The 13219-nt window shown below is 35.4% G+C and overlaps 1 protein-coding gene across 1 annotated transcript in view; it reads left to right on the forward strand.

The window, feature by feature from the left end:
• Positions 1–13219, forward strand: part of LOC117334263 (golgin subfamily B member 1-like) — a 101102-nt gene that overhangs the window by 48961 nt on the left and 38922 nt on the right. The window contains 12 exon segments of the mRNA XM_033893773.1: positions 9–134; positions 419–517; positions 519–587; positions 1115–1240; positions 2674–2841; positions 3498–3530; positions 4580–4594; positions 5918–5989; positions 6125–6190; positions 6789–6950; positions 7370–7449; positions 9942–10038. Of these exon segments, the coding sequence (XP_033749664.1) occupies positions 9–134; positions 419–517; positions 519–587; positions 1115–1240; positions 2674–2841; positions 3498–3530; positions 4580–4594; positions 5918–5989; positions 6125–6190; positions 6789–6950; positions 7370–7449; positions 9942–10038 (1113 nt within the window).

A 13219-nucleotide genomic window follows, 5' to 3' on the forward strand; every position in this document is an offset into this window, starting at 1 on the left:
TTTAATAGGAAAATGCTGATCTCACAAGGAAACTAGCTGAGCTAACGGGTCAGTTGTCCGAACTCAGAGCACTGACCAACTCAATGAAAGAGGAAAATGAGAAACTTGCTTCTTCCTGGAAATCAATAGCAGATGTAAGTACACATGTACATTGTATAACATCAGATAGATGTAAACAATATTATATAGAGGTATTCTGATATTCTATAGGAGAATTATTGTCGCAGGAAATTTTCTGGTTTATTCTCCAATCTCTTCTGCCTCTTTGAGGAACATTGTTGATGTAAAATATCAGGCTAAAGAAAGTCCAACAGCTTAAACATTTAAATGAATTTATCTTTAACTTTTGACTGACAAAATTAATTGAATGAATGAAAACATTTTGATGTCTGTCTCTATATATATACACTTCCTGCAGGAGAAGCAATCTCTGGCAAAGAAGTTGAACAATCACAAGTCGAAAGCTACAGATATGCAGGCCAAGGCCTCCAGTGCCACTGTGGAAAAAGACAGACTCTTTCCAAGAAAAGATGGACCTCAACAACAAATTCCAACAACTCCTCATCAACAAAGATCAGCTGGATCGGGTCAGTATCTCCTTTATATTGTAAGTCATCATTGCCTGGGGTCACCACCGATGGATCAGGAGCACTGTCTACCATGGAAACGTTGATTTGATATTAAAGGACATGTTCTAGATATTAATTTCCCTGAATGAGATGTACTCCTAACACAGAAACCTAATTCCTACATATGGTTTTGAGAGAGGCAGGTTGATGAAGACCATGGAAAAGTTTAATCGTTGATATAATGATCTCATTGGAAAATGTTCTGTCTCCTTGTGCAATATCAAGTTTGATGTACTCAATTTTCGGTGTAATGCCTGGTGGTTCTGCTATCATTACCCAATTTCTTCATTTAAGAATGTTACATTAATTGAATTTGACTTAATTTACTTGATTGGACTCATCAATGAAGCAGAAGATGCTTCTCCTTCCCCAACACCTGGTCCTATATTGTACTCGTATGTAGTTTTTTCTATTTTGAGGTAAATCATGGTTTGAATCACACTTCAGTATATAAAAAAACTAACTTAAAAGTTAAATGGTTCCAGGCCAATGGTGTAATGCAGGAACAGATGAACGACCTTCAGGATGAGGTGGACAGGGTTAAGAAAACAGTGAAGAAAAAGGATATGGAGAAAAATGCTTTGGATGAAAATCTGCAAGACATGAAACAGGTAAATCATTAACTGTACAACCTAACAGGTAATCCATGAACTGTACAACCTTACAGGTAAATCATTAACTCTACAACCTTACAGGTAAATCATTAACTCTACAACCTTACAGGTAAATCATTAAATGTACAACCTAACAGGTAAATCATTTACTGTACAACCTTACAGGTAAATCATTAACTGTACAACCTAACAGGTAATCCATGAACTGTACAACCTTACAGGTAAATCATTAACTCTACAACCTAACAGGTAAATTATTAACTCTACAACCTTACAGGTAAATCATTAACTGTACAACCTAACAAGTAAATCATTAACTGTACAACCTAACAGGTAAATCATTTACTGTACAACCTTACATGTAAATCATTAACTGTACAACCTAACTGGTAAACCATTTACTGTACAACCTTACAGGTAAATCATTAACTCTACAACCTAACAGGTAAATTATTAACTCTACAACCTTACAGGTAAATCATTAACTGTACAACCTAACAAGTAAATCATTTACTGTACAACCTTACAGGTAAATCATTAACTCTACAACCTTACAGGTAAATCATTAACTCTACAACCTAACAGGTAAACCATTTACTGTACAACCTAACTGGTAAATCATTAACTGTACAACCTAACAGGTAAATCATTAGCTGTACAACCTAACAGGTAAATCATTAACTGTACAACCTAACAGGTAAATCATTAACTCTACAACCTAACAGGTAAATCATTAACTGTACAACCTAACAGGTAAACCATTTACTGTACAACCTAACTGGTAAAACATTAACTGTACAACCTAACAGGTAAATCATTAACTGTACAACCTTACAGGTAAATCATTAACTGTACAACCTAACAGGTAAATCATTTACTGTACAACCTAACAGGTAAATCATTAACTGTACAACCTTACTGGTAAATCATTAACTCTACAACCTAACAGGTAAATCATTAGCTGTACAACCTAACAGGTAAACCATTTACTGTACAACCTAACGGGTAAACCATTAACTCTACAACATAACAAGTAAATCATTAACTGTACAACCTAACTGGTAAATCATTTACTGTACAACCTAACAAGTAAATCATTAACTGTACAACCTAACAGGTAAATCATTAACTGTACAACCTAACAGGTAAATCATTAACTCTACAACCTTACAGGTAAATCATTAACTCTACAACCTAACAGGTAAACCATTAACTTTGAGACGTCATTATTTGACAGTTTGTTTGGTGCAAATGAGTGAAGAACATAAATGGTGGACAAAAACATTGATTCTGGTCAAAATGATAACAAGTAAAATATAAATATCTAAAAAACATAACCAGAGATATTCATTTAGGGGTTTTCTGGAATTCAAATTACATTTTCTGATTACCTTGAACTGTTTGATATCTATGACAATGTTGTCCCCTAGGTGAACCAGGAGATTACATCAGACCTGGCATCAGTAAAAGCCTACTATGAGCGAGCCCTGGAACAGATCAGCACGCTGGAAAACAGCAAAAAAATGTCATCACAGCAACAGGACTTCGCCAACCAAGAGAAGGAACGACTGAGGATGGAGGTAGAGAGACTTAGCAAGGTAAACATTCTTACATCACCAGTACATTGTCAGCAAGGTAAACACCATTACATCACCAGTACATTGTCAGCAAGGTAAACACCATTACATCACCAGTACATTGTCAGCAAGGTAAACATCATTACATCACCAGTACATTGTCAGCAAGGTAAACATCATTACATCACCAGTACATTGTCACGCGGTGTTAACGATCTACATATTCTTGTATATAGATTTGAATTGTTCTCAATGTCCTAGGTAAAATTCAATGGCTGTTGAGTATATTACATTTGGGTGGACATCTATGGAATTATTTTATACAGAAATTATTAATCAGATTGATAAAATACTTTGTAACAAAGTTCTTTCCTTTTAATCAATACTGTGAAAGTTTGTTGTTGTATTTAAGCTTTCTTTTTTTCTCTGTGTTCGAGGAAAAATCAAAATATGAAAAATGAATACATTGAAAATCAGATTAACATAGAAAATTGCTTCTGCAAAACTTTCATCCTTGTTTCAAACTTTGGTAAACCCATTGAAAATAAGGTTTAATTATGTACAAATTAAACCTAGAGCTAAGTGAGAGAAAAAAAGGGTATGAAATTTAAAGATGTAACATTAATCACCATTTGTAATATGGGTTTTGTAGTTATCATATTTTATTTCCTATCCAGCGTGTTCTATCCATGGAATATTACAACAAAATGGCAAGTTTTTATTTTGGGTTGCACGTTAATTGTTTGGATTTGATGGTTCTGTAATTTTGAAATTAAGAAAATGTCCTCTCCCAGGGTATTAGTGCTCACTGAGATTTCCCACATCTCTGATTTCATTCTGAGAAGTAAATCGTACTTTGGTGTCCCACAACATTCCCTGACCCCTCTTCCCGGGCATCTGAACCCTGACCACCTAAACTCTTCCACCATCTCCTCGACTCCTACAGACCCAACCCCTAGCCTTTCCTTCCCTCATTAAACTGTAAGGTCATCTTACTAGCTCTGAGGCTGGTGGGAAATTCCTTTTTTCCGAGTGGTTGGATGTAGACATAAGAAAGCGAGAAGTCACTAGTATATGAGCCCCAGGACATTTTTTTACAGGTTTGATGCCATTTTCCACTCATTAAGAGCTGGGCTTCCTTGGAGTCATATAGAACCTTGGTTGTGGTGGTCCTTTGGGGCAAAGACTATGTGAAGAAGAGAGTAGTGTAAAAGATCATAGGTCAACTTACTAGCTGAAGCTAGTTGGAATTTCCTTCTCACCTAGTGATAGGATGTAATTGTTAAGTTAATTTCTCCAGTGAAACTCCAGATCTAAAGACATCAATACAAATTGATATTATTATAACAGGAATGTTTGATAGGCCAGAGCTTTCATTTGCTCAAATATTTGTAAAATTGTTATCAATCAGGGGTCTAGAAATCAATATCACTTTAGATATGGAAAGAACATCCCAAATAATTTTTAGATTTTATCACTGCTTATCTCCCCTTGTCCAAGTTTGCTCAGATTTTGCCATTAGTGACTAACAGCATGGAACCAATCAGTTTCTTCTTTTTTCAGATTTCCTATTTCGATGTGTTGTTTTCTTGATTGTTTCAGTTTATTTTGAACATTACAGACTTTGTCTTCACAAATTTAAAATTGAGATTACAATTTCTCAAATTTCAATGGTTTACTAAATGGTAAACTAAATGTCAGAAAAGAGTTTTGAGTTTATTTTATTTGTATTTTAACACACGTTTTTCTTTATGTGCAGTTGATCCAAGATGTGGTAAATAACTTAGATTTTGAGGTTTTATTTTGGGGTTGATTTTGATTATGGGAAATGTCTTTTAACAATTTTACTTGGAGTTAAATTAATTGATGGATGTGATATGTATTTTGATTGCGAATTTTTGTATGGTAGTGTGTTCAGAAACCTGATCCAAGTAAGTCTGTAAGTATGTAGTCTTGGGGAACAAATGGTTTGATTATATCATTAAATATATTTTATATATACATGTACCTGATGTATTTAACTGTTGATCATTAAGGCGCCACCTTGTGATGTGAATGTCCTGCAATAATCAGCTTGTTATATTTCATATTCACCAATGTTGACCAATCTTATACATGTATATATATTGTCTGTTAAATTAAAGCAGGTTCTCTTTTTAGAATTCCTCTTAAAACAGTTATGAAGGGTTAAATTATTGGAAAGTATAGAGATACTTCTAGTATCTGAATATATCAGATATTTTTATTATTATTGTCCACATGTCATTTTGCTAAACCTGTATTCAACACTTAAAAAGGGAGAAATTTTGATTTTTTTTTAATTTGTACTCTAGGTAAATGAGAAGAACTAGTTTTGCTTTACCTGCTTTATTCATAAATCTGATGTGTACAATGAGTGTTTTTTTATGAACAATGTATGATATTAATTGTCATTACAATTTGATGCTGATAATAGCTTCCAGTGTGCTTATATGAAGTGATTAATAAAGTGAATATATGAGCCGACTCCTTACTAATGGTGATGGACGTCGACCCTAACTGTTTGTCGTGTGGAGTGATGTAATTTTCAGTTCAAGACTGATCATTCCTATGTATCCCGGTATATATAATACTGTAACAAATATATAGAATAAAACCTGGCTTTACCGACACCTGATTTTGAAATTTAACTTTTCATTGCTGACACTGGAGTTACATGAAACTGACACCTGAACAATCTATATTACAGGATGTGATTTTACTGCCCTAAAGATTTGTTTTAAATTTGACTCTTGCAACTGGTGGGATTAAACAATTAAAAGTGTTTGATGTCGTCACATTACTAAATTGAAAACATGCGATTACAGGGTATTTAAAAAAAAAATTGAAATTCCTTTTACATCAAAAGTTGGAATCAGGTTTCTTTATTAGATTATGATGTAAAGTCTACAGGGTACAAAGTTGCACAATGTTGAATATTGTCATTCTACATTTTGGGATGAAAAAATCCTGAAGCCTTGATGTTCCTGACACACCTGTTCTTGATAAATAATCAAGCACCTTTATTTTTCATAGAACATTTTCAAATAATTCATTTTTTCTTCTTCTTATTTTGCAGATGGCAGATGGTAAATCAAAGGATATGAAACGTGAAAGAGAAGAATTTGATGACACCATTCAAGCTCTCAAGGTAATACATTTGTATCTAATTACTCTCAACTATATTTTACTTTTATTGAGTTTCTAGAAATGAAGAAATAAACTATTTAAGATCACTGATCATTCTAGAAATGAAAATCTATATCAGGTTTCTTGTATGTTTCAGAATGAGTTGAGAGAACTCCGCCATGAAAATTCACATTTCCATAACAAGAATCAAGAGTTAGAGACAGTAAGTACACGTGTACCTTTAATTATTTACCACACCTCTGAGGCCTTACATAGATTGGTGCTCTCCACACCTTGAAGTTCAAGCTCAAGTTGATGTTTTGATATGAATGCTGCTGTATGGGTAAATGTTACAAACATAGGGTTTATCAAATAGAAGACAACTCAAACAAATAACAAACAAAAATTACACATTTTATGTTGGGTTTATTTTTTGCTAACTGTTATGATTAATGTGGCAAATGATGGCCAATGACTTCAACCACGCTAGCTAATGAAGTTGGGGAGGAAACTGGGAGCAGAAAATTCCCCCCCCCCAAAATCATAGCAGATACTAACCAATACTATTTGATATCTTTTGAAATCAAATTTTAAGTCAAAGTTCAAAAAACATGTAGCAGCAATCTGTTGTGCAGGAGAAACTCAGCTACCTCATGGTCTGTGGTCGAAGTCTTGACGTTTCCTGAGTGAACCCTGCGATGTCCCTGGCTGTTAATAGGACGTTAAACAAAAACAAACAAACCAAATGTCTCCCTTACGAACATTTCAGGTCTTCACGGTTTATGATCTTTATTTCTAATGTAACATATTTTTTTTTCCAGAAATTGCGCAAAGCTAATGAAGACATCCGGTCATCGACCATGGCTACACAGGAGGAGCTGGACACTTGGAAGGATACATGTGATCGCTTAACTGCCTCAGTCCACAAGAAAGAGTCAGAAATACAGGCCTTGATGGACCGATGTGAAGACCTGGACGAAATTGTAAGTATTCTTGTCTAAACCTCACATAGGCTTGCACTGTGTGTTCAGATGTTTGTTTGTTAAAAGTTTATGTGTGTTCAGATTTTTTACATTTATAAAACTCAACCTTGCATCATTTCAGGGTAGATTTTAAATAGAATTTTGTTTTGTAGTTTGAGTAAAATATGCACTGTGATAAAAAAAAACCCACATATTTGTTCTTTTTGATTCTAAGTAAGAGGGATGTTATGTTCATCAGATGTTTCAATCAGTAAGAGTTTTTATGTTGATCATCATCCATTGTAATTGACATCATCATCAGTAGCTGGTTAGTTAGCTTGCTATGTTGTGTGTGATAAGCAGTAGAGTTTAGTGCCGATTGCTAATGGTGTGTTCTGCTAATGGTGTGATGCGATTGCGTGCTAATCTTTACCCCACAGAGTTCAAAGGCGAAGACTGAAAATAGGGCCCTGAAGGAGGAATGTGATACTCTGTCTGAACAACAGGAAAACATTACAAAGTAAGAACACTTCATCATTACCTTCACCCAAACTCCCAATAACGACCCACACTTCATCATCAGCCCCACCCAAACTTCCAATAACGATCCACATTTCCTCATCAGCCCCACCCAAACTCCCAATAACGATCCACACTTCATCATCAGCCTCACCCAAACTCCCAATAACGATCCACACTTCATCATCAGCCTCACCCAAACTCCCAATAACGATCCACACTTCATCATCACCCTCAACCAAACTCCCAATAAAGATCCACACTTCATCATCATCCTCACCCAAACTTCCAATAACGATCCACATTTCCTCTTCAGCCTCACCCAAACTCCCAATAAAGATCCACACTTCATCATCAGCCTCAACCAAACTCCCAATAACGATCCACATTTCCTCATCAGCCTCACCCAAACTCCCAATAACAATCCACACTTCATCATCACCCTCAACCAAACTCCCAATAAAGATCCACATTTCCTCATCAGCCTCACCCAAACTCCCAATAACGACCCACACTTCATCATCATCCTCACCCAAACTCCCAATAACGATCCACATTTCCTCATCAGCCTCACTCAAACTCCCAATAAAGATCCACATTTCCACATCAGCCTCACCCAAACTCCCAATAACGATCCACACTTCATCATCAGCCTCACCCAAACTCCCAATAAAGATCCACATTTCCACATCAGCCTCACTCAAACTCCCAATAACGATCCACACTTCATCATCAGCCTCACCCAAACTCCCAATAAAGATCCACATTTCCACATCAGCCTCACCAAAACTCCCAATAACGATCCACATTTCCTCATCAGCCTCACCTAACCTCCCAATAACGATCCACACTCCATCATCAGCCTCACCCAAACTCCCAATAACGACCCACACTTCATCATCATCCTCACCCAAACTCCCAATAAAGATCCACATTTCCACATCAGCCTCACCTAAACTCCCAATAACGATCCACATTTCATCATCATCCTCACCCAAACTCCCAATAACGATCCACATTTCCTCATCAGCCTCACTCAAACTCCCAATAAAGATCCACATTTCCACATCAGCCTCACCCAAACTCCCAATACCGATCCACACTTCATCATCAGCCTCACCCAAACTCCCAATAAAGATCCACATTTCCACATCAGCCTCACTCAAACTCCCAATAACGACCCACACTTCATCATCAGCCTCACCAAAACTCCCAATAACGATCCACACTTCATCATCAGCCTCACCCAAACTCCCAATAACGATCCACACTTCATCATCAGCCTCACCAAAACTCCCAATAACGATCCACACTTCATCATCAGCCTCAACCAAACTCCCAATAACGATCCACACTTCATCATCAGCCTCACCAAAACTCCCAATAACGATCCACACTTCATCATCAGCCTCACCCAAACTCCCAATAAAGATCCACACTTCATCATCAGCCTCACCCAAACTCCCAATAACGATCCACATTTCATCATCAGCCTCACCCAAACTCCCAATAAAGATCCACATTTCCACATCAGCCTCACCCAAACTCCCAATAACGATCCACACTTCATCATCAGCCTCACCAAAACTCCCAATAACGACCCACACTTCATCATCAGCCTCACTCAAACTCCCAATAACGATCCACACTTCATCATCAGCCTCACTCAAACTCCCAATAATGATCCACACTTCATCATCAGCCTCACTCAAACTCCCAATAAAGATCCACACTTCATCATCAGCCTCAACCAAACTCCCAATAAAGATCCACACTTCATTATCAGCCTCAACCAAACTCCCAATAAAGATCCACATTTCCACATCAGCCTCACCAAAACTCCCAATAATGATCCACATTTCCTCATCAGCCTCACCTAAACTCCCAATAAAGATCCACATTCCATCATCAGCCTCACCCAAACTCCCAATAACGACCCACACTTCATCATCATCCTCACCCAAACTCCCAATAAAGATCCACATTTCCACATCAGCCTCACCTAAACTCCCAATAACGATCCACATTTCATCATCATCCTCACCCAAACTCCCAATAACGATCCACATTTCCTCATCAGCCTCACTCAAACTCCCAATAAAGATCCACATTTCCACATCAGCCTCACTGAAACTATAAATTCATCATCAGCCTTATCCATACACTAATTATATAAATAAAGATCCATGTTTAATCATCAGCCTCGACCAAATTCAAAATAAAGATCTACACCAAATTTTACTTAATTAAGTCACTCTAAAACAAATTGAATTATCTTGCATGATATTTTCATTTTCTGGAATTTGTTTCATGCAAAGATGAAAACTTTCCTTGTGTTGTCTAGATTTGATCTAAGTTAAATTATTTTCCTGATTGACTTGTATATTTTTGGTAAAGAAACATATAAGAGAAGTTGTATGAAAACAAGCAATTCTTTTATAAATTTTAAAATTTGATGCCATGAAATAAATATATTTTTATTTGAATTTTCAGATTGAAAGCAGAAAACAGGAAGTTGATACAAGAGACTGCAGAGAATGAGCAGATGATAAAACTATTGGAAACTCAGAAGGAAGTCCTAACAAAGAGTGTAAGAGACTTCAGCTCTGTCCTGTCTCCCCTCTAGACAACAGTAGCACAAACCAAGTCAATCATAGTAGAGTCCATTCATCATCTTTTGGTTGAATGGGTTACATTTTCACAGCTTTTCACTTGCATTTTCACTGTGTTTGTTTGGTGTGGTGATCGAAGTTCTTGTGGTGCAGTTTGATCTAACCTTTAAGTATCAAATCAAACCTTTAAATCCCCATCAACTGACCTCCAAATTTCACCTCAGATTTAAATCCTCATCAACTGACCTCCAAATTTCACCTCAGATTTAAATCCCCATCAACTGACCTCCAAATTTCACCTCAGATTTAAATCCCCATCAACTGACCTCCAAATTTCACCTCAGATTTAAATCCCCATCAACTGACCTCCAATTTCACCTCAGATTTAAATCCCCATCAACTGACCTCCAATTTCACTTTAAATTTAAATCTTATATTAGCTGACCTGAAATTAGATGACCTTTAAATGTAAGATGATCATTAAATCTTAACTAATCTTAGAATTGAATTGTAGTGAATATTTAGCAACCTGAGTATACATTCAGTCTTGACCTGGCCTTCATTTTCATAATAAACCTTGAAAGATATTAGCCCTTGCAAATCATCTGCTGTTGAGATAGTGGGATTTTACATTTATGATCAATACAGTAAAATGACTTCATAAGAAAAAATTGAACGACATTTTTTATATGAAGTCAGTTTAGCTGTGTGAGCATCCAGAGAGTTTGTGTGTTTGACCTTGTTTGACCTTCATTAAAATTTTGTTCATTGCTTTGCACCACTTTTCTACCACTTATCAAACAAACAAGCCCTATTACCTTATACTATTGGCATGAAGAGATAACATATATGTACATTTGATTTTAAGGCATATTATGACGTAAGATATTTTCCTGTACATCAATAATTTTTTTCTGTTATTTATTTTTAAGATATCTATATAATTTTCCATGATTTTATTCCATCGTTAGAAAACAATGAAAAATTAAAGAAAAAAATGCTGAAATGATAAACTTTCAGTTGTTTGTCTACATCAATTTACCCCTTGTCTTGTTTGTTTGATCCATCTTTTTCTGCTCCAAAAATGAATGCCATCTTGTCATAGAGGCTTGACACAAAATTATGACCCAGAATGAATTATTTAACCTCAGAATTAAATCCCCAGATCACATATATTAAACCCCAGGGTCCAACCACCAGGTCACTTATAATTAGGTGATCTGGGGGATGGACTCTTTGATAATCTTTTGTGTTTTAAATAATTCTATGAAAAGTGTTTCTATTCAACATATTTTATTTTAATCTTTTAAATATGAAGCTGAGGAAATCAAATGTTACAAATTAGTAACTGGTTTACCACCTACATGACTCCACCTCTTGCTTTGTCACACCGATTATAGTCATGTTGTGTTCTGTCGGTCTATGTGTGACAAAGCTGTACTTAAGCCAACCAACCAACTGTCAGATGATAGTGGGAGTCCTCCACAGGGAACCTACTGTGAAGTAATGTGTAAGACATACATGGAAACTCTGGGAGTGGGAAAGGGTGTCATCTCCTTACATAAACTTGAATTAATTACTTGGTGACAATTACCAAGAAGGAAGTAAACATGTGTGATAATATAGAAATGTGCATACTGCTCAGCTAGAGAGAACTTCTCTTTAGCTCGATGGACCGTGTGTAAGACTAGTAAGTCAGAGGTCTCGGGTACATTCCCCAATGCAATGGTAGCAGTGATTTGAATTTAATTTATCATACTGTCTGTTACATACATGATGTATTTCATGTTCAGCTGAAATAATCTATTAATTTCAAATCAATATGTGCTTGTTATTTAGACCATCTTCTTAATTACTGATAAATTTCATTTGTGCAAATTGATTTTGAAATCTTAACCGAAGTTAGCTAGCATAGGACGGAAACTCCGGATCATGTGATTGCTTACTTCTTTATAGAAATGTCCATAAACATCAGAATTCAGCTGAGTACTAATTGTACATTTTAGTGTGACTGTTCTAAATTTATAGCAAAGAATAATTATCCTTTAAAAACAATAAGCATCATATTATCAAAGGCCGTTTGATATTATAAGCTCTCAGTATCATTTTAACTTGATTCATAGTTTAAATCTGATCTATAGACAATAAGCAAGCAAGGTATTGAGCAAATACATAATTAAAGATAAAATTTCCAAAAATTCTTTATTTCAGTTATATAATTCGTTGAAAATTCTTTTTATCAATGTTGTTAACTGTTTATTAGACCCCTACCTGTGAAACTGGGGGGACTATAGTTCCCCCTCCATTCGTCTTGTACATATGTATGTAGCCAGGTTTGTCGGCGCTCTAGCGGCTTCATTCCTCGAGGGATTTCGATCAAACCTCACACAACGATAAAGGATCATAATATCTCAGGCAAGTTTGAGTTTCAGGGATTTTGGGTCGATCAAGGTCACTGTTACTATTTTAAACTTAGGCTGGCAGAGGACATGTATTGCTTTAGCAATACCCAGTATGATCGTTAAATAAGTTATCGTTTATTTTGGGGATGCTCAAAGTGTGTACTGGGAATACATGTATGTATAGATATAAAGTTACATGTTATAGAAATAGAAATATCTTAAATAAAAATCAATACTGTAAAGACAGACATATTATAGATAAAAATATCTTAAATAAAAGTCAATGATGTATAGACAGACATATTATGAATATAAATGAGCTTATATAAAAATCAATGCTGTATCGATAGTTAGATATGTAATATATTAAATATAAATAATTTTATGTAAAATTCAATACTTTATAGAGTTAGATATGTTATATATTCAATATAAATAATTGTATATAAAATTCAATACTGTATAGACAGTTAAACATGTTATAAGTATATCTTATTTATATTAATGATCTCTGTATGCTAATAAAAGTTCCTGTATCTAGTAGATAAATAGAAAATCAAAGAGCTACAGAAAGGAAGCCAGGTTGTCATTATTCTAGTGATGCTAGGCTATATTATGTCACTACCATGATTTTAGATGTGAAATGTTTTCATTTAAGGATTGTACAAAGAAAACACAAAATAATAGCATCTTTCAATACATATTAAAAGTTAGATAAAGTAGAGCCAAAAATAAATTAACCTCATAGAGCTGTTAC

The sequence above is a fragment of the Pecten maximus genome, chromosome 9, assembly GCF_902652985.1.
Source record: "Pecten maximus chromosome 9, xPecMax1.1, whole genome shotgun sequence".
Classification (NCBI taxonomy): domain Eukaryota; kingdom Metazoa; phylum Mollusca; class Bivalvia; order Pectinida; family Pectinidae; genus Pecten; species Pecten maximus.